General features: G+C 36.3%; 1 protein-coding gene across 5 annotated transcripts in view; it reads left to right on the forward strand.

Annotated features, from left to right (window-relative positions):
• The window catches only part of COL19A1 (collagen type XIX alpha 1 chain), a 187,436-nt gene that overhangs the window by 120,286 nt on the left and 44,624 nt on the right, over positions 1-22,526 (forward strand). For all 5 annotated transcript variants that reach the window (XM_042879227.1, XM_042879217.1, XM_042879207.1 and 2 more), the window contains 5 exons: positions 7,743-7,796; positions 16,206-16,259; positions 20,622-20,684; positions 21,454-21,498; positions 21,949-21,975. In XM_042879227.1, the coding sequence (XP_042735161.1) occupies positions 7,743-7,796; positions 16,206-16,259; positions 20,622-20,684; positions 21,454-21,498; positions 21,949-21,975 (243 nt within the window). The remainder of the gene's footprint in view (positions 1-7,742; positions 7,797-16,205; positions 16,260-20,621; positions 20,685-21,453; positions 21,499-21,948; positions 21,976-22,526) is intronic.

Below are 22,526 nucleotides of genomic sequence, written 5' to 3' on the forward strand. Positions count from 1 at the left end.
TCCATTACTAGGCCATCATTGAGGTCATTGCCCTCTACTTAGTACTGGCAAGACCATACCAAGAAACATACAGCTTCTGCAATTTGTCTAGCAAAGGGCTACAAAGAGGGTTAAAGGCACTGGAGCATCTCTCACATAAGGACAGGCAAAGAAAGGTGGGACTTCAGCCTGAAGAAAAGAAGGTTCTTGAGAATCTTATCAATGTATATAAATACTTGAATGTGTATAAATACCTGACATGAGGCAGTGAAGAAAAGGGAGGCAGACTCTTTTCAGCAGTACCTGCAGGTAGGATAAGAGGCAGTGGGTGCAAATTGAAAAGCAGGTAATTACATCTCAGTATAAAGAAAACTCTTTTTTCTACAGTGATGGTTGACAAACACTGAAATATATTCCCTGGACAAGTTGTGGAGCCTCCATCCTCGGAGAAGCTCTAAACAGTACTGTCAGCATAGTTGACAAACATCTTCATTTTTATACATTAACAAGATTTTTGGAAATGCTTCAGATGTACTTAAGCAGACCAGTTCTCCACCATGGTGGTTGCCTTGGATCCAGTGAGGAATTCAGTTCAAACATTTACAAATCTTTTTTACAACCATATTATTGACTCTACTCCTTAGGAAATTGCAGGTGTCTTGAAGTAAATGTTTTTGAAGCAACTTCCTTACAACTTCCCTAATTTCCAATTTGTATGTTTATAGTACGAAATACTTTAGGGAGGATGTTGTTCAGCATTAGCTCAGCGATAAGTGAAATGCATCATAAAACCAAGAATCCTTAGAGCTATACTGTCTCCTGTGTCAACAGTGATCTCACTAAAATGGCGTGTTTAGAGAGACCTTGTGAAATTGCAATATTTCCCTATTAAATAATCAATTTACTGTCTGAGATTACAAGTTTCTCTAATCAAATATGAATAAAATTATTATGGCGCAGGGGAACATCTTCCTAAATAAATAATTGGGTGGAGAATTATTAGATTTTCTTAACTTAGTTATTTAAAATGGCATACAAATATGAAAATGAATTTAAATTCAGATTGCATTTATCTGATTTATAGAACTTAAACTTTTCTTTGACATCATTTGTTTTCTAGTTCAGTGAGTAAATGTTGTACTCAACCAATTGTAAAACAAGCTTTACAGAGCAATGATAATTACTGCATAGTAGGTTAGGCTCCTGGCACAGCACAAACAACATTTTTCACAGCTATAGCTCTGGAGTTTCGAAATCTCTTTTAATCTTCTCAGTCATTCTTTTGACTGAGACTTTGATGTAAGTTGTTTTTAAGTATGTAATGCTTTGGTCTGACTTTCTTGAAGTTAGAGTCGTGTACATTCCTTCACTCAGCTATTTAACAGTCTGAAATGGTTAATGTGAAAGAGGGAGGTTTCTGAATAAAAAGCAAAATAAGGAACCACTAAGGTACAGAGAAGGTACAGAGAACAATGGAAAGAAATTATTTCAGTTTTAAGATCTCAGTTAGAACTTTTGAACTACTTTCCAAATACTTTTTATCAATTTTTTTGTATTTCTTAGCAAAAGATATAAAAACTTAAGAGAATAGGAAGCTATTTCTTATAATTCAAAACTAAAGTGTTCATTATAAAAAATCTAAATATAGTTGAAAATACCTCTGCAAGTGATTTTGTATTGAAAATGCATTTCTGTGGTACACTTGACAATTGTCACTGATTCCATGTAGAGATTTGTTCGAAGCAATGCAGAATTTAGGTTGTAGCATTTTACTTCTTGGCATTGCTGTGCTTGTTTAAGCATTACATTGGTGCTTATTAAACACATTAAAGACTACTAGCTAATCTCTTTTAGCATTTTATAAATACAAAAGAAAGTAGTCTTTATTGGAAATCATGTCTAAAATTAGAAAGCCAACATCAAGTGAAGAAATGCTTCTGCATTAGCAAGGAGTTCCCTGGTGACTTCCTTTCCAAAACAGAGAATTAGGACCTTGTGAGCTCTGCGCTTCTGTAAGCCATGTTTCTGTGAAAGATTTAGTGGGGTGTGAGTTGTAGGCTTTCTCTTGTTTTCTGCAAACAGCTTTCTTATTTCCTGTGAGTTTATTTACATTTAATGTTTAATATAGAGGTTAATTTGCTGTATTGGAGTTACCATCATATAACCTCATGGCCAAGGTTAAGAGGAGAGAAGAAATTGTATATTCAGGTCCTAATATTTTATTACTGCAGTAACCAATGTTTCACTGACTAGAAGGTGGATTTCCAACTAAGGAAATAGAACATTCAAACCATAAGATTTCTAAGAATTAAATGTAACTGCAGCACTATCGAAGTTACTGACTAAACTATTAACAGCATTGTGAAGTGTTCATAGAATCATAGAATATCCCAAGCTGGAAGGGACCCATAAGGATCACTAAGTACATCTTTTGGATGGTTCGATGATTAAATGTCAAAGACATGTTTAAATATTTCTGTAAGTTTGTTTAAATGCACACTAGGAAATAATGACTGCATTGGGACTGCACATTTGTTGTAGATTTCATATTTTCACACTGAGACCTGTTAAATAGCTTGTTGACACCTCAGGGAAGCCTCCTGTCACACAGCCATTTGGTAGATGCTAAGATTGTGTTATGGCACAGTTGAAGATGCAAACAGGGTTCAGTCTGTGATTGCTCTGATTTTTGTGGTTAGTTCTCTTCCTTTTTCAGCACTTTTTGAACCAGCTGTCTTACTGATAGTGTTGTGTGATATCACAGAATCACAGAATGGCCAGGGTTGGAAGGGACCTCAAGGATCATGAATCTCCAAGCCCCCTGCCACATGCAGGGCCACCAACCTCCACACTCAATAATAGACCAGGCTGTGCAGGGCCCCATCCAATCTGACCTTGAACACTTCCAGGGATGGGGCATCCACAACCTCTCTGGGCAGCCTGTTCCAGCAACAGCGACATCTGCCTTTGTGCCCTGGTGTGGCAGCTTGGCAAGCCCATGGGAAACCATACAGTAGAGGGTTGTTGCAGTTCCACCTGTTCTTCTCCTGGATCAGAGTGGTTTATGGTAGACTCAGTAAGCAGCCAGGAGCATAGGGCAATGACTACAGAGAGGGAAAATAGGAGAGCTTGTAAGGGTTAGGTTTATCAGCTGAGAAGGTTGAAGTGCAGGAAAGTTTTGTTGAGTTACTGCAGACACTAGAGATTGTTAGGTTTCTGGGAGGCAGCTTTGGGTGCGTGGAGAGACAATCCAACATCTACTCAGAGCCTGCCTTTATAACTACATTTAGGTTCCTAAGAAGTTGTTGAGGTGTCCATGCAGTGAGCACTAACATCAGTGTCTGTGCTTTGCACCTGCTTTCTGCTTTGGGTATATCTGTCCCACTTTGTCTGTTTTTATGGTTTATGCAAGAGGATCTCAGTTTATCCTGGCAAACGAGTTACATAAGCCTCATTAATCTAGTCCAATAACTGTAGTAGTAAGGGCTTTAAAGCCCAGCTTCCTACTTTCTCCAGAACTAGTTTCTGTTTTGAAACATGATGATGTGTTTCAGGGACTGCTAATTAGCTGTTTCTTTTAAAATTAACACAGGCGTAATTAAGGCCTTTTGCCTTCATATTCAAGTGTGGGTTCTTAAAATTATTAATTCCATTTCATAAGTCTTGTCAGTATTCCTATATAACTCTGCTCAATTTTATCCTAAAATAATCTGCAGTTTATTTTAGGCTCTAGGATTAGTGGACTTACTCTTCTATACTTAGAGATATATGAATAGATGGATGTAATATGATGCAACAGGGAGCTGCAATATAGATTTAGAATTCTTCCATTGTGTATTGGAGCTGCAGCCATGCCCAGAGGCTGCAGTCAGGGTACAGACGTGTGCAAGGATACACAGAGCCTCGCTTCTGAAGAGCTTTCAATCTAATGTGAGGCAAAACTTGTCAAGTCATTTTGATTAACAGAGAGAGTGAAGGAAGAGAGGAAAAAAGAGTTCAGCTGACTGTGTTCTTCAGCTAGGCACTCAGATGGGGTTTGCTGGAGCATATAATTTCTCATTTATTCTGTTTTTAATATTTCATTTTTTTGTCCCTGACCAAGCAGTTGTTGTTTAAATGATTTATGTCTGTATCATAGCTGAAGTTTATCCTAAAGAAAAGAGGAAAGGAGCCTACTGTCCAAACTAGTTCAGAACAGGCATTTCAGGAGTTAGGAGGATGGGCAAAAACATCAGTAACATTTAAATAGGTTCTTACCATGCCGATTGCTAATAGCAACAACAACAAAAAATATGTGGCATGAAGGAAATATTCAGGAACTCTTTTGCTTTTATTTTCCTTATATGCTTTTCTAAATAGTTTGAGACAACTGTTGACACCGCTTACCTCTTTTATTTTTCTAAGTTGGTGTAGATGATATTGCATTTTTTAATTTAAAGGAATCATATGGTGCCTGGGATGGTTATTTATATTTTAATTGTTCTGTAACCTGAATGTTTGCTTGGTAAACTCTACCAAGGTAATGAATTTCACTTTAAATTTAACACTTGTAAGTAGTGTCTGAATGCAGAAAATAACACTATTCAGCTAGTTAATGCTTTTTTAAGTGCATTTTAATCTCTATACATCTTTGCAAAGGAGCAAGGGAACAGTTTATTGAGCTGCATATGTCAGCTCTCTGCCCCATACACAGTAACATAGCAAGGGGTATGGCTTTCACCCGCTTCTGAAAGGAAGGTTGGAGCTGAAGCTCTGCCCGCTCTGTGAACCCAAGAGGGCACCCAGGCATTTGCAGTCCTTTCTTGCCAGAAGGAAGACTTAGAATGAAAATGTAAATATTTAATCACAGACTGGGTCATGGTCTGCTCAAGGCAAGACCATAATTGGCTTATCAAAAGAAATTCTAACTTTTTAAATCACATTATTCTAAACAAAAATGATAACTATTTATCTTTACTTTTACTGTACTATTCCCATACTGATGCAGGGAAGTTATGGAGAAGCAGGACTGCAAAGAAGTAGATAAAGATCTGTGTGCATCTCTAAAATCCAAAAATTATTCTGGAAGCTTATAAATTGAATTCTTACAGATTTTCATCCTCTCGAAGAGGGAGAATGTCAGCATTTTCATTTCATGTTTAGTTTTCAGTATTTTCATTTAAATATGCAAAAATGCAATGCTAAAAGTACAAACGTGTGATTGTTTTATATGTTTTATGTGCACATGGCATATGTTATAGTGACTGATGTTAAAGTGATTGGACAAAACGTAGGGCAAGCATTTATTCTGTATTGCAGCACCTAAGTGTTCTGGCAATCTATAAGTGGCAGTGAAAAATAACTGTCTCTATTTTATTTTTTTATAACTGATTTATTTTGTCAGAAAGCTTTTCAAGTCTTGACTTGGCAATATGTCATAAATCACATTTTAGCTCACCTTGTAAATAAAGGCAGAATTGCCTTCCGAGCGTATTTGGTGTTTTCCTGTGTAATTAACACCTCGCTCACAGTTGTGTCTGCCAGTCACAGCCCTGCCTTCTTCCCAGAGACACTTCCTTGATACTTTGTTTAGACTGATGTGATTTTATGTGTCTCCTCAGGATGCTTTAAATAAGACCAAACAGGAAAAGGAAGGTGCTTCAAGAAGTCAACAGTATAGATGGTAATAACTCACAGGAACATTTCAAAAGTATGAAGCAGTTCCTATTTGGTTATTACTCACTTTATTATCTCAAGCTGGTTTTCATACTTTCCCAGGAAAGTTTACTGTCTTTCAAGAGAGCAGGGAAATATTAATTTCCATCTGTCTTTAATGAAGTAGAGATCAGTCCAAATGTCACATCTCAACTGTGAGCTTAAAATCTAAATTGGATTTTGGCATATGGGGTGAAGGCCCGAAGAAGCAATGTGACTTTGGTGGCACTGATAGCTAACTGTCCCTTTTTTGGGGGAGTGTATATGCACACCTTTCCCAGAACTGTGGCCTCTCATGCTCGGCTGACTACAAGGCTGCTCCAGTGAGCTGAATCCTGACCTAAGTTAAAAATTAGAGGGCTTTCTGTGAGCTGTCTTTAACTCAGTTGACTTACGTGCTCTGGTTCATCTCATGGCTGCACAGGCTATGTTACCAGCCAACAGAGGACATATCATGGGGTGGGTGCTGAGCTTTGAACCCAATATAGGCACCTGGTGCCGTATTTTGATTCTGAACATTCACCCTGGGCTGCCCCAGTTGTGGCTCTGCATGTGCGAGTGCTGACAGGATTAAACAGCTCAGCTCATAGCATATGTCTCAGCTAGATAAGACCAGGAATTTGGCACTCCAAATATGCTGATTTTTCTAATTTATTTATTTTTTCACAGTGCCCTTAAAACACACTGACTGACTCATAAAACTGGTGGCAGAGCACTTGTCCATGTCACATCCTGACAGACAAAGCATGTCCCATGTCCCCACAGTCCTTGTTGGGTTCTTTCTTCACTTTGAAGGGCTTCTCACCCTCGTGTCCTGCTTCTTAGAAGCACCTCTGATATCTGAGCAGTGGATTATGCTGGTGAGCTGCAGGCTATGAGGAAAGGGATTTTTCACTTTTACTGAGGGTAAACAAGATGAGGACAGGATAGTTCGTGATTAATGAGGGGCAGAGCATGAGAGGTTTCTACACATTAGGGTTTTCACCTTTAGAGAGTTAGGCTGAGGTTTCCCCCTCCATTCCTGAGGTTTCATTCTGCACCCTGTGTGATATCATTTAATAAGATACAGAAGTAGTGTTAGATGTAGGAAACATCAGTTACAGAAATATCCCCTATGTGCTAATTGTGAGCTGTCAGCAAGCATTTTCCTTTTTTTGGCTTCTTAAGCCAAGTTTTCACTGGGACATCCCCCTAATCTTTTTGTTAATTTATGTTTGCTATATGCAAGGGAAAAATTAGTCAGTGTGGATATAATTTTCTTTTTTCCATCACACCTAGATATTGGATATTCCCAGCTGTTGTTTCTAAAAAAGTGCATTGGATTTCAGCTTGGTAATGAGGATGTAAATTACTGTGAATTACTTCCATTTTTGTGTTATCTTCTTAAAAAGAAATGTGTGTGTGAAAACAGCAGTTGTCCAATTGAGCTCACTGCTAAAATATCATATTAGTTACATGTGCATCTTTTTCAGACTGAGTTGAAAGTCTCCTGTTAACTTAAGTAGATTTTTATGGACCTTAAGTTTTAATGCAAATGATGTTGCACTTGCAGTATGTATACAGATAGTACTAATTGCATGAAGAAGATGAACTGTTTTTCCAGGTAAATCTCTGAGCGTTTTCTGTTTGTTCTCAAACACTGGAGAAAGATGGGGGTGTTTGTAAACAGGGTTATGTTGCACATTTTTACTGACAGTGGGAGTCAGGGAGACTACTGCTGTGACACAATTTAGCATCTCAAACTCTGGAACATTCAGATGAAATATAACTCATTTACACATCATCAGGATTCTGTATCGATGTGCAGTCATATTTGAGACATAGCTTTAAAACATGACAGTAAATGTTACAGAGATGCAAATGCACTGTTTCTTGTAATTTTTAAAAAACAATCTTGGAAGTTGGAGACTTAGGTGGTGTTGCAGTGACTTGTATAAGTATTCAGTCTGGGTAATTTTTGACCTTCTTGCTACTAAATAAGGCAGTAAATCTTTTAAACAAAGCTCTAATTACTGATCAGTCATTAGCAGTAACATTTATAAACATCTGCTGCTCTTTTCTTTTTCCAGGGAAGAAGAGGCAAGCCAGGCCTCCCTGGAAAACCGGGACCGCCGGGACCTCCCGTGAGTATCAAGCAAGGGGATAGGAAATATCCACCCCATCCTGGAACAGTAGTCTTTGCTAGTGCTTTTAAACAGCTTGCCTAAGCTGGTTAAAGTTGAAAACAGTTGATCTGCTGTACCAGATGGCTTCTAGACCCAGCCTTTTTATACAGTAGAGATAAAAGGACTGTGTCCACAAACATAAGAGAATGCACAGAACAATACAGAAGGGAATAACTAAGATGCTAACTGCTGTGGAGGAAACAGAAGATGTCTGGCATTTCAAAGAAAGACCAGCCATGTATACTAAATGGGAATACTGTGCATTCATTCACTTTACAAAACGCGTGATGCTCTGTAGAAGATGGGATAATTTCAGTCTCAGAGGGGTAATTTGAAAGATGAAGGACTTTGTGAAGCATGTGCCAACTGCCTGAATGGCAGGGAGGATTATACCCAGCACTGGAATGAGCACTCAGCTGTGGTTCAGATGAGTTTACTGAAGAATTAAAAAGATTAGGAAATACATGACTCTATGAAAGGATTTATAAAATGGAGCACTAACAGTTTTAACTCAGATCTAAGAGGTTTGGGATTTGTTTTTTAAGAGATACGTGATTTCAGATTTGAAATCAAGCATAAATCTGGGCTATCTTAACCTATAATGAATGCAGTCTTGTTTTGGTAGAAGAAGACTTGGTCATATTTATAAAATTCCCTTTATATTGTATTGTAAAAATACTATTGTGCACAAATAAGGAACAGCTGTAAATTTGTGGAATAGGTAAACTGCTGCTGCTTCACATTCATAGTATCAAACAAGGATTCCATTTTATGCTTATCTGAAATAGATAAAGGTCAGCAGTTCTCATGTCAAAACATTTGATCTGTGTACTTCAAGCTTACAGCAAGAGAAAACTTCCAGGTTTATTTCTAGAGAAGATAATCTTGCTGCATTAAATAGAATTAATAAATTGAAATAGATGCCATTTACAGTGATCTAAAAACACAACCCCTTAAATGTTACAAATCACATTTATTTCCTTTTTTCATTGGGAAAAAAAAAAAAAAAAAAAGGGAAGAAATTGAAAATTATGTTCATTTATCCTGCATACAGTTTAATAGCTAAAAATTCCTGCTTCTCCTCTGCTACTCATTTTCATATTGAGGCCTTGTTTTTTTGAGTGTTTTGTACACCGTGGGGCTGCTAGTGCTAAAATGATATTGCAGACTCAGTGGTGTCCAAAACGAGGGAAGAAGTGATGTGAAGAAGAATCTTTCTTAATACAAATGCCATTAAATGGCCTTTGAAGTAAAAACAAATAGAAAATAAAAACATAGAAGACACAAAATGCTTAACTTTTTATGAACCAATGAAAAACTGTAGGTCTGTTACAGATTTCTGCCATCACAGGTGTGCTTGCAAATCAGGGAAGATGCGTGGCCTTTGAGAGTCTCACCAGAAACAAGGAGTGGATGCTAAATTGCACTTATTTAAGACTATTTCAGATTTTCCTACATCAATGCAAAGCTCCTCTTTTTCAGCATGGTAGGATCCATTTGAGGAGCACTGTATGGGGACTGTACCCTAGCACTGCTTTATCAGGCAGAGTTCCTCAGGCAAGCAATGCCCTAAATATTGGTTAAAGATCTTTTTTTTCTGATATAGCCATATTGATACAGTCCTTATTTTGGATACAGCTACACCAGCATCTTGACTTCTTTTTCCACAACTGAGAAAATAATCTATGAAAAGCAAGCTATATAAGGAGTAATGCTTATTAACATGCATTGGCCGTATCCCCATATTTAAAGTGCTGAAGCTTGTACATACTCAAAAGAGTTTAACTGGATTCATCATTTGTCTTCTTTTTTTCAAGGCTCAGAACACACTGGATTTTGCTGTGTGGTTCTTACTGCTACCACTCTGCTTCTAACAGTAGTGGCAGCCTCTTCATGAATATGGATATGGCCTCTGCTTTGGCCTCAGAACTATCACTCCCACAGGCTGATTGCTATCATAAATTTGCCATGCATAGGGTACAAAATGCTTAACAAATTGACTTAATGTGAATATTAAGCTCACTACAGTCTGGAGTTTTCTCCAGAAAAAGTAAAGTTGGTGTTTGATATTTCAGAAAAACAAGAAAATTTTATTTCCAAAAAGGAAGATTAAATTATTAATTTTTAGATCAGCTAAATGCTGGTGTTATCTGTTCACGTTATGTGGTACTTAAATATTAGAAAAACATCCAGGTGCTCAGCAATGACAAAACAAATGGACAAAAAAACCCTGTGAGATGGAAAATTTTGCCTCCTTGAGGACAGTGGAGAGCAGATGTTAGGATACCCAAGGGGCTTGATGTAAAGCACAGTGCTAAAAAAAAAGGAGGGAGGGAAAGTATATAAACCACATTCTGAGCAGCCCAAAGGGCTATAAATTGGATGTTACTAAGGGGTATGCATTTTGATAAATCAAAATAATTAATTTTCAGCTACTTCTGGCATTGCAGAAATAAAGGTTTGCTTTGTATTCTCAGCCTAACCCTTCTAACATTTTCTCAATTCTCCTTTTTTCTTTCTTTCTTTCTTTTTTTCTTTTTTTTCTGGTAGCCTAGTTTCTGGGGATTTTTTTCTCCCCTAGTAAAATTGATGTTTGTGGTGAGTTTCTGGTACCTTACCATCATCTGCACATCTTTGGTTAAAAAATGCCATCGCTGTGCCTGAAATGTACATCTATTGGCAACTGTTGATTGAGTTACTTGGTTTAAGTGGGACTCTCTGTGCATCTTCTTCCAGGAGTCCTTTAATGTGTACCATTTTTTTCCTTTGGTGCAAACAAGGCCACAGGTAGCACCAGGGGAGATTTAGATTAGATATACGGAAAAACTTCTCTCAAAGAGTGGTCAGGCACTGGAATGGCTGCCCAGGGAGGTTGTGGCATCGCCATTCCTGGCAGTGTTCAAGAGGTGTCTGGATGAGGAGCTATGAGATATGGGTTAGTGCTTGCGGTAGCAATGGTAATGGGAGGACGGTTGGACTAGATGACCTTGCAGGTCCTTTCCAACCTTGTGATTCTATGATTCTATGATAAATCCTGCGCCCACAAAAGCCAGTCAGTGAACACTGTAGACTTTTAAAGTCTACTGTTATTCCCTTCTGGTTCAGAATTCATGCTTTCTGATGTTGTTTTTAAGTATCATACGTATCATTTCACTACTGGAAGACTCCCACATGTCACACTCTGGTGCGCAACAATTTAAACTGAAAACGAGGAGGCCAAATCGTTTCAGTAGAACTGCAGCTCCCTCTAGTGCTTATTGGTTGCTTCCTCCCTTTTAAAAATGTCTGGAGAACTGTTGAAAGCTTCTGTAAATTACACTATTCCTTTCTCTCTCAAAAACATTCTGGATATTATGAGTGTGAAACAAAAATCTCAATACCTTTCAAATGTATTTCATACATTGTCCTACGTGCATTTTCTTCTAAAATCCTATTTTGCGTGGTTCTATATTGAATTCGAAGCAATGATTTTATAAAACAAACAAAAAAAATTACTCTCTTGGTAGGATGCTATGAGATTCTAAGTACAGCATTTTGATCTCATGGCAGAGCTGCACTGAGAGCTTTCTGCAGTAGTTGCTATCAAAAATATCTGCAGGACTTAGCATCACAGAAGGGGGTATTTCATACCTGTTTTTTGAAGTGTTTAATTCATAATTATTCTAGTTACAGCACCAATACTTTCAGTAGTTAAATGTATTGAAGGTGTATGAACCTAACGTTTATATGTTGTTGGCCTAGTGATGCACTGGCCAAATTCTGTGACCTTCTCTTATACTTAGGCAAAGTGGTTTTCTGGTCAAGACCTGAAGAATCACTGCTTGCCTTCTGTTCAAAGTTCTGTTAAGAGAAGGTCACTTGTGTTTCTACTATGAACTAGAGATTCTATTGTGTTTCTAAATTGCTGGCATCTGGCATTGTTTTACATATTTTGGTTGTTCATGGGAGATACTGACACTGAAACAGGATAGTATAGGACACATTATGAATTTAGTGAAACCTTTCTAAGGTATAGAGTTTATATTTTTGTTTTATTTCAGTTTAAGTAGGACAGAAAAAAGATTTTTTTTCTGGTTTCTCCACTAAGGGTTAACTTGATCTCTTCTGTTCCAATTTTCTCTGTCTCTGCTGGAACATTTAGGACTGAATAATTTCCATTTCTAAATAGTTCCAATTACAGCGGATCATCAAATTGTTTCAAAAATAAAGAACAGCAAGCTAGAATTGCTCTACATATTCCTACAAGCATAGCAGTACTCTCTGGGGTGAGTCAGAGTAAGATTTCTGCCCAGTGTAACTGTTTGGCAGAAGAGAAATACCGTCAACATTATTATTTAAAGCCATGAAGCATATGATTTGGCCAAGTGTCATCTTGTCTAAGAAGCTGTATGTGGCAGAGCATGCAAATAAATGTTGAGTCACCTAAATCATAGGTTAACACACTGCAATCTAGATTATTCATCCTCTTATATCTCTGCTATTTTCTATTGAAATGTTCAAAGTTACTGTTTGCAACCAGAATGACTGTACTTCACTTTTCCTGTTTTCTCAGAAGTTTCTTTAACTAGGGATCTGAAGCATCAAATTCTTTATATCAAGAACTGGTTCACCAGGGTTCATCTCCCTTTACAAAGGGCTGGAGTTTCTGTCTTTATCAATGAAATCATTCTTCAAAGATTAGCATGAAGTCTCCTTAAAGTCTTACATTGAAATAAGGTTTATTTTTTGTTTGTGTTCCTTATGAGGCAGTGGAGAAGTTCACAGCCTACTTGAGTTCCTTCATTTAATTCCATACAATTTTGGTCCCTCTTATTCAATATGTATGTCAGTGCCACCAGAGCAGTTATCTTAAGTAGCCAGCAGTTTGCGTTGGAAATCTCATTTCCTCTGCTTCAGGAAGTACTGTCATTCTACCAGTATTTTGCAAGTGAATGAATGTTATCACTTAATTACAATAAACAGAAAATCAAAGCAGTGGTAAGTGAAAATTGTCAGTAGGATTTCTGGTATTGCTGGACATTCTGCTGCATTTTAGAAAAATATTATAAATGCCTAAATGGTAGCAGGGGAGTGACTGGCAACGACTGGTCGTGTGGTTTATTTCTTTGCATTTAAGTTTTTAAAATTCATATAAAAATGTAATTTATTTAATGTATTCTGTTGTGACAAACAACATCATTCTTTCTTTTTGATCTTTGGAATAACTTTTCAATGTTACATACCTATGCTGATCAGTTCTGTGGTTTTTTACATTTCAGTAATCAGAAAATGGTATTTTATTTTCAGGACTAGGTATAGACCTGAAATAATTGAAAAAAAGAGATTACACTGAGTCACTTTCAGTGCTGCATTCTCAGAAATGGCCTGTTATAGAGGTGCAACCACTGCAATTCACTTGTTACATGTTTTGCTACATAGACTGAGAGAATGGGTGGACTTCTCAGCAACCACAGAACACAGCAAAATACAAAAGTTAAGGAAAGAAAATACATTATAAACCAACGTAATTTCACAGTTTGTTCCTACCTTGACAATGGAAATTACATCTTAAACTTGTTTGTAATTTTCGTAAATAATTAGGAGATATTTTCAGTTCTTTTCTTATCTATATGTGTGTATTCTCTGTGTGCTTCAGTTACCTCAATTATAAAACATAATACACAATATTTAAAAATAAAAAAATGTAAAAACCCTACTCAAGAGAGCCTGTCATTGGTATTTCCATAGGAGAAAGCTTGAAAAGCATCCAAAATGGCAGATGTGCAAAATTCTTGTTCAAAAGGCAGAAGTTTCCTGCATCGTAGTTCTTCTGTCTCTGTTAATTTTATTGCTTATTTACTTGCAAACCAGTTTTGCTGGTTTGTTTATCTCCTGTGGAGATTTCAAGAGTAGATTATGCAGCTACATTAGTAGAGTGAAACAGTATGGAATGAAATACGGAGGCTAGAGTTTAGGAAGAGACCCTTGAATAGAACAATTTTCTGTTCCTGTAGAAAAATTTTATTCTTTTTATTCATTATATTATGGAGGCTGATGGAATTATTAAATTGATGATAATTCTTGGAAATGAATAAGACAGGTGGTTTACCTCTGGCGACCCAAAGCCTGTGACATTGTCAAGAATGCAAGCCAAATATGCAAGCTCCCCTCAGCTGCCTCAGTCACAAGATAGTTCTGGGGTTTCTTGAGGTTGTATCATTTTCTCAAAACAATGACATGTCAAAAGGGTTCCAATTTTGTCAGAAATGATTTATATGATGCATAGTTAATATCTGAGAGGTCAGAGTTGGTGATAGATAGAGCATGTGATCCTTTTTTTGCATTACTATTGCATTAGACCCCTTTTTTACTGGTTTTCCAACCTTAAAAAAATGAAGGAGACAACACAGTAGCAAATGAAAAGGGGTGATAAATTCTGATTTTTTTGATCATTTGCCACATTTGAGAGTCCTTGTTAAAAAACCTTCCAGTGTTGAGTTTGAGACCTCAAATAAGTATGGAGTGTCATCATGGTTCAGTCCCAGTTCTGAACTGTCATCTTTAATATGGATATCAGAGCATAAATTCTGCCACTAATTCCAGAAATCAGAATTGAGGGAACATCTCAGTAAAAACATCATGACAATATTTATATTATTTTTCATTGTAAATCAAGAGTGACAACTCACTTCCAAAATAAAATGAATAGAAACAAAGATGGGCTTATGTCTTTTCCAGTGATAGTGAACAAAGAGGAAGTGAACCAGCTGTAAGGTTTTGTGTGGTATATACAGTAGAAATAATAAATACACCATTATTACTTCTCAGCAGTAAAAGTTTCAGCAATATTTGCACAGATTAATTCTTAACACTTCAGTATTTTCCTTGGGCCTCTACATGAAATCAGTGGACAATTTCTCAATTTTTTCTAGAAATACTTTGGAATCCTGATCCTTTACTGGTGCGAGTTTGGCAGCAGTTCTTGTTCAGGAAGTCTTATATTTTCATCTTGACAAATTGCTGTCATGGGTGATGTGTAATTTGACTTCTGACTTCTTGTAAGAATTTTACAGTGCCTTCAGCTTGAAAATGGTAGAAAATGTCAACAGATTTTTATTCTGAAACTACAGAAAGCTGCTTTCCTATTGTAAGGTGTTCCAGAGTACGTCTGTAGCGAATGCAATGTGTGTGTAATAACAAGGCTTACGGAACAATTAACAAGGACCTTATGAAAGTGTAAATCTGTGATTAAATTCTCTGACTAATCTCTAATGTCTGACACAGAGTCTTACTGATAAGCAGACTCTATTTTCTTCAGGAACAACCCTTTCCAAAACTGAACAGAGTTCAGTTGCATAAAGCAATCTTTAGGGAACATCTACGCCAACTACATTTTTCCTACTAACACAAAAGCTGCAGGTTCCTGTAAATTGTCTGTAATTATAACACAACAGAACAAGAGTTGCCTTTGTGCCTTGTCTCAGTTAAATGCTGTTCATTCAGACAGATGATTTGAACAGATATTTTTATCTCATTAATGTATCCAAATGTTTCTTACAGTTTCTTACACTCAGACCATGAGTGGCTATATTTCTCATTGAATGATGTGTAAACCACAGCTTTAAGAGAGATACTTTTCTGATTCTTTATTTATATTTACCAAAGTTTTACTTCATAAGATCTTTACTCAACTTTTTATATTCTGCCCTGCATCACAAGACCAAAAATCGCACTGAGGGCCTGGTTTGTGGCAGAATATGTCTTTTTTTTTTTTTTTTTTTTTTTTTTAGTATGTATATTGTATGTATAAGCATATATATATCCAACCTAAGACTGCATTATATTAGAAGCATGTTCTCCTTTTTTGAAATTCTAGGTGAAAGTTGTCTGTCTAAACTTGCATAGCCAATAAAACTAGAAAATCTCCCAGAGAAATCTGTCATTCCTCAATTTCCCTTTCAGAAACTCCGAGTTAAAAAATCTGACTGTTTAGTCACACCTGAAGATGCTTCCACATCAAAATTTGTGCTTTGAGTTAGTGAAAAGAATTCTTAAAATGCTGCAGAAGATTCAGTTCATAGCAGAAAAGGTTCCTATTAGAATTGATGTGAATGTCATCTCTGCCTTCTCTGACAGATGGATTCACCACAAAATAGTTGCCAGTTTTCTAAACGGAAAGATTTTGAAACTGATTGTGCTTCTCGTTGTGCCTGGAGAAAGAAAAAAAAAAAAAAAAAAGATATAATGAGTTTACAGAAAATGATTTATTGTGGAAGCAAATAAAAATTGAAATCCCTTTACAGGAACAGAACTCTCTTTGAGTACAGGTAGGTAAACACAACGTTATTAAATTAAAATGATCTTCTGATACCTGTTTCTTCCTTACAGGGTCCTTCTGGACTAGAAGGAATTCTGGACTCATTGAACAAACATTATAATGAGGTATGGAAATCTGAGTTGTCTGTCCATGTCTGTGTGCTTAATGGCTAAGAAGCATCTAATATAGAAGTGACCACAATTTTGATCTTTGCAAACTGCATTCCAAATTCATCTAAAAAGTTGATCCTTCTCCCTACTCCCCTTCTGTACCCCTCCAGAGGCTCAGTCTGCATACCTACTATGTCATCTATCCTGCTGCCATACGTCTTATCTCCCACGTCTCATACTCCTTTATTTTTGACTGCTGTTACCCAGAAAGGAGGAAGCTGGACCACCCAGCTGTTAGTATGAATCACAAGCTCCCCAGCTCTAAACATAATTGATCTAAATCATATGTGACATTTCTTCTTTCTTTCCCTAACTTGACATGATCCTAAGAATAGAACAGAAATGCAAGGAGGTAATTAAGTCCGCTAGAGATCTGTGAGAATTGTCCGTATGCATATATTGTAGACTAATAAGAGTATTGTCTTAATTACATGACATTTTACAACTAGAAGCACTTCATAGAAAGATGTTAAAATAGCATATGAGCTGCTATTTTCTCCTTTAAACTCTTACATAGATATTTCTGATCATTTATTAGTTGTAGTATCTGCCATTGTAAAGCACTGTGATTCACAGATCATGCAGGCCTTCTTAATTGGTGGTGAAATGAGTACATAATTTATCTGAATAAAAAGTCATATTTCATTCAAAGGCTTATAAAGAATTATTATAGGAATTGCCTACTACAGAGGCTAATGTGTGTTTCCTGCTTTATGTCCTTCATATCAAACCTGGAAGATATTCAACTCCTTCAATGTTAAAATGCATTACTATGAAAAGCAGGTGAAAACAGACTATTTTTATTGTATAACATATCCAGATGAGTACAAAAATCTTGTTCAGGAAAAAAAAAAAAATCTGGAGTGAAATTCATGTCAAACATATCTTCCTTTTTGCTTTTGACACTGACATGACATCACTGGTATTTATGGTTTTTAATCCATTCCTAATCAGTCTATAAATTTAGAGCTTGGATTAAGAATTAAGTATGATTTTGTATGCTGTCTTGGATATTTTTATTTTCTAGATTTGATCTACCATTTCACATGTATGTGTCTACTCTGTATTCATACTTTCTGGTTTTTTCACTAGTTTCTTTTTCTTTCCAAAGACAGCTTTCCCTGATAACAGTCCTGTTTTCTCTATCAATACCATATTTACTGTAGCTCATTCTCTACCTCTGGTCTATTAATCTTTTTTACCCTGAGGGTCCCTTTAAGGTTAATTCTGTATCAGGGAACACAAACCCTGGGGATCTTCAGGAACTCGTGAGCATCTGTCTCCAAGAACCCCATTTCTTGTCATTGCATGGCTATAAGTGCTGCTAAGGTGTCTTACATTTCCTAATTAACAATCTTCTGGAAAAATGTAGACCAGCTGCTCTGTGTCTGTAAATTAATTGTCTCATAAATTCTGAACCACTAACTAACATTCCTCTTCCTTCAGCTGTCTAGTTTGAAGATTTTAATGACTCTGTCATGAGCAATTAACTGTTCAACAAGGAAGTGCTAAGATTTCGTTTCAGAGGAGAGAGATGATGGCTTTCTGATTCAAGTAGCAGGTTTTAAATACATAGGCTTTTTACAACTGTGTGTTCTTGCTAGGGTCAACTGAAGTCTCCAGCTGCAACAGCAAATGTGTTAGTTTCTATACAGTTTATGATGGGAGCAGGATATTCCCATCAGGGAAGTCATCAAAGACATGTCTACTTTGCCACTGATTTTTAATTTAGGCAGATGTACGCAACATTAACTTCCTTCTTCTTCTTCTTTTTTTTTTTTTACACTGTTGCATACTGTGGTGAGCATTGATTTTGTTCAATGAATCTCAAAGGTACCAAGCAATCTTTCTTGTTCAAGTGCATAGTTTTCAGTGTGCTTTGATTGTTAGCATTTGTGATATGATATTTCAGTCAGAGGTTTTTTGAGGTTTTCTTCCACCACAGGGAAGTTCTGTCTTTTTGTAACATTTTATGCATATTCTCAAAAATCTCACCGGCATTTTTTTGTGGAGATTTTTTAATTGCTTGGATTGTAACCATATTTTTATAGCTATAGAGACTTTAAAATCAGATTTCTCTGAGAGTGTTAGTACAGCTTCTTTTATTGGTATTTCTAGGAGTCATGACAAACACTGCCAGCAAGAAAGGTGGGAAATCAATGAGAGATGATCTGAACTCTCATCATAAATTAAAATAATCCCTTTCTGTCTTTTCTCTATTTCTGAGCATATTATCTGGTTCTTAAGCCTTTTGCATTTCTTCTGATTTCTGTGTGGTACCAATGAGTTGCCATGATTGTAGTGTATTTATGCAATTCATTGCAATTAAGCTTTTTCTGGCTTAATATTAATCAACGTACCAAGTGAGGAGGCTACTGTCCACATTTTCAGATGTGTAATTTTTTGAGCTATGCATGTAATAAAAGAGCACTATGAATAGAATTCCTGATTTACAGGAGCAAGTTGTGCTGAATGGCAAACTAAATGCATCAGTCTTTCTTTAATGAAGGCAAGGGGAATCTGCTGAGGATAATTAGAGGCATTGATCCCTAGTGGAGTGGGAGACAGTGCTGGAGCATTTTTTTCCTCTTCATTCTTCCTTTATGTCTGCTCTTATTTTCATATTTCTTCTTGTGCTTTTATATTCCTTCCTTCTGTGCTTTCACTATATTTACAGAGATGCTTTGCATACATTTGATACCTGCATTTTTTTTTTCATTTCTTATGCCAGAAACTGTTTCTGCCCTGCTCTGTACCTTATGTTTCTTCTTTGGTGACCTGTGAACGATGATTCATGCCGTGTGTTTACATGTTCTCAGGCCTCTGTTATCATCCTTCGCTTGGGCTTTCAAGGCCTCTTCATGTCATCTTTTTAATTTGCTTTCTACCATACTCAGGTATAAGGTCACTTCAGTCAGCCCTGCTTCTAAACATCCTTGGAAAGGGCATACAGATCAATTTAATCTGAAATGTTCGCCATCATACAAAAATGAAACAACAAAGCAAAACAACTGAAACTACATCACAATCTGCTCTGGAAATTTTTCAGAATTACGCATTGATTTGTGAATAATTCATCTTTGCTTTCTGAAGGCTTTTTCTTCAGCATATTTTTCTTGCATTTTGTTTTAAAGAGTGAATGACTATAAATATGCAAAGAGCATAAAAGCAGCTTTTTGTTTGAATGCCTTTTATATTTCTCCATGTATGCAAAAGAAATGCACAAGTCAGAATAAATCATAAATTATAGCCTACTCCTTACATAATGGCAGGCACCTAGGCTGTTCGAGGTTAAGCAGTAGTCAGCTTCTACTCAACAGTACTCATGTTCCCTCAGTATCTGCTTCTTCCTCTGGAGCTGTTTTTTGTAATTAGCTTAGTAACTGTTACAAACGCTAACACTGCAGAAGATCCATCAGGACCTTAATGTTTATTAAATAATTGAATTGTATTCAATTTATGTTCAGCTATATTTCAAAAATGTTAATAGAGTGTAAACCTATTTGCGTTCATTGTAATACTTCCCTTTTTACAGACAAAGAAACCAGAAAATGGCAAGGGAAATTGACGTGTTTAGTATTCACATTCAGCTTAGTGGCAGATGTTTCAAGGCTTAGATTCCTTCAGTCCAAACCAAAGCTCATTTTTCAGGGTCGCTACTTTTTTCATTGTCATTAAAAGCAAACATATTCCCTGGAGGTAATCTGAGACTAAGCACTGTAAAGATGTAACTATTTTGTCTTACGCTGTGTCCTTACCTTGTGCAGAAGAATAAATAGGTACAGTTCAAAAGTACCTTGTAAACATACAACCTGAACTCCTGTTCCTTAGATCTGTTTTCTATGAGAAGCAGTGTGAGAAGTCTGTTGAACATATTAATTCCCTCTTTCTGTCTCACTACTGTAATGGAAGTCCATGCTGCTCAGACAAAAAAGACTTGTGTTTTTGTCATAGTTATGTTTGCTGTTCTTTTCAAACATACGTGAGAAAAGAACTGAAATAATTAACATAAAAATATATTATTTGAACTAATTTAACAGGAAAAAAAAATCACAAATTTGCATAGCAATATTCAGCATAGATATTTGCCTCATGCTTTTGTATGTGATCTGCAAACGTGAGTGGAATATGAGTGCATGAAGAAGTGTGTGTTGCTGCAATACATTACTTACATGTACTGTATGGGAATTTAGTATTCTTCTCTGACAGTAAATTAGGACTTCTGGGTTTATGTACTGGCAAATTGAATGCAACTGTTATGGTAACAAAATCCTAAATCAATGTTGACATAATTTTTGTTATAACATTTCTTCACAGAGTGATCCAAGACTAATAGGATTACTTGGGACCCCTGGATCTGAAGGCCAAAAGGGAGAAATTGTAAGAATTTCGGATGAAATTTGGAGAGATTTTGAAGCTGCTATCTAACCTTTCTGTGCCACCTTTACCATAGTATATCTAATTTATCACAATGGTCCCTGAAGGAATAGATTTTAGACATGTCACTCTTTGATTGGTGTAGTCCAATGTCCAGATGGTATGCTATCCTGCAGGTATTGCATGTAAACCTCTGCCCTCTAATCTATGATAGCCAAAAAGGGAAAACACAGGAAGAATTATGTGTGGCTTCCATAACCCTGTCTGGGAAGAACTGAAATGAAACTGCCTGCTAGGGGCAAAAGCCTCCAAATAACTCAAAATTCAGGTAATATTTTAATGGTAAATCATGACCATTAAAAGTAGTTTCTCTGTAATGGAATTTACTATACCAAAAACACTATCAGCTTATAAGAATTGCATGGAGGTCAAATTCTGACCATATGACATTATATTGTCTGTAGGCATTTGTCCTGTTTAATCAGTGGAATGATTTTTTGTCAGTTGTCTGCTTTTAAATTTGGAGGAATTAAAAAAATAGAAGCACTGTGACTGTCACAGCACTGAGTGCAATTCATACTGAGAAGCCTACAGATCTGCTTTAGAATGTAGTTGTTTAAATAAATTTGGAGATATTTCAGTCACCATTTTCCATTGCAGTGAAAGTTAAGATTTTGTGCCCTACACAAAACAGAGTACAGTTGAAACAAATGAGGAGTTTTTCTGTTTGTTAGAATAAAAAGATTTTAAATATAATATATTTTGTTTAAAGGGTCAGAAAGGAGAAATAGGAATGCCAGGTGCAAAGGGTGAAAAGGTAAGTTAATTCATTATTTCTGTGCTTCTGTGTCATGCTAGAAAGTGTCTGAATGCATGGATCAAATCTTGGAGAATGTACTCAATGTCAAGAGATGATTATTTAGGCTTAGGAAAAGATGTCAGCTTCTGAATGCCCTTAGTAATTTTCTCAAGTTTTACCTTGAGAAAATATTTACACATGCAAGTAAGCTTCACTGTTGCAACAGCTCACAACAGTCCTAATTTTGCTATTCAGTAACATCTTCTGTTCAATAACATCTTATTTCAGCTGAGGTTTTCAAAGTGTTTTTACTGAGGAATAGATGTGTATAGATGTGTATCACAGAAACAATTGCAGTCCATGTATTTGTATTTTGTATATTTTATATAGGTTAAAAAACAGACACACCTGCACTGTTTACTGATTGAAAATAACCCTGTGTTATCAATTCCTTTATGTTTTTCATAGGGAGAAAAGGGTTACAAGGGAGATCCAGTGAGTATAACTACACTTTTAACTGTCTATGGGAATGATGTACATTTCATGTGGGTTTTTTTCTTTTTTCTTTTTTTTTTTTTTTTTTGTATGATGTTCACATAGCAATTCTGTTATTTGTATACTTCCATTAGATTCAGTGATTTTGTATCATAGCATGTTTACCATTTCCTTACACATGCATCAAATTCAAACCAGTTATAAATAAAACATTGAGATGTGGCACAGTACCCAGTTTTTCACCATTTCTGTTGAGACAGATGGATTGTCAGTTGTTACTGTCCCTGAGCTGAGCTTAAACTACACAGTTTTTTTTGTTCCCTGAAGCTTTTTTTTCTCTCTTCCATTTATTTCACAAAACTATGTGTGGGCCATTATTTTAATGGTTCCCATAGTGTAGCATTTAACAGTGGGAGTACTTTTATAGCCATTTTATGTGTTCATAATTTCTCACTATTTGGGGATGTTATTTTAAGAACACTTATTCTTTAAGTGACTGTTTACATGTGTTGCTTTTTTAAATTAACTATCGTCCTCTCTTGTGACATTGG

Source organism: Lagopus leucura, unplaced genomic scaffold, assembly GCF_019238085.1.
Source record: "Lagopus leucura isolate 7727_CA_CO unplaced genomic scaffold, USGS_WTPT01 Super-Scaffold_73, whole genome shotgun sequence".
NCBI lineage: Eukaryota > Metazoa > Chordata > Aves > Galliformes > Phasianidae > Lagopus > Lagopus leucura.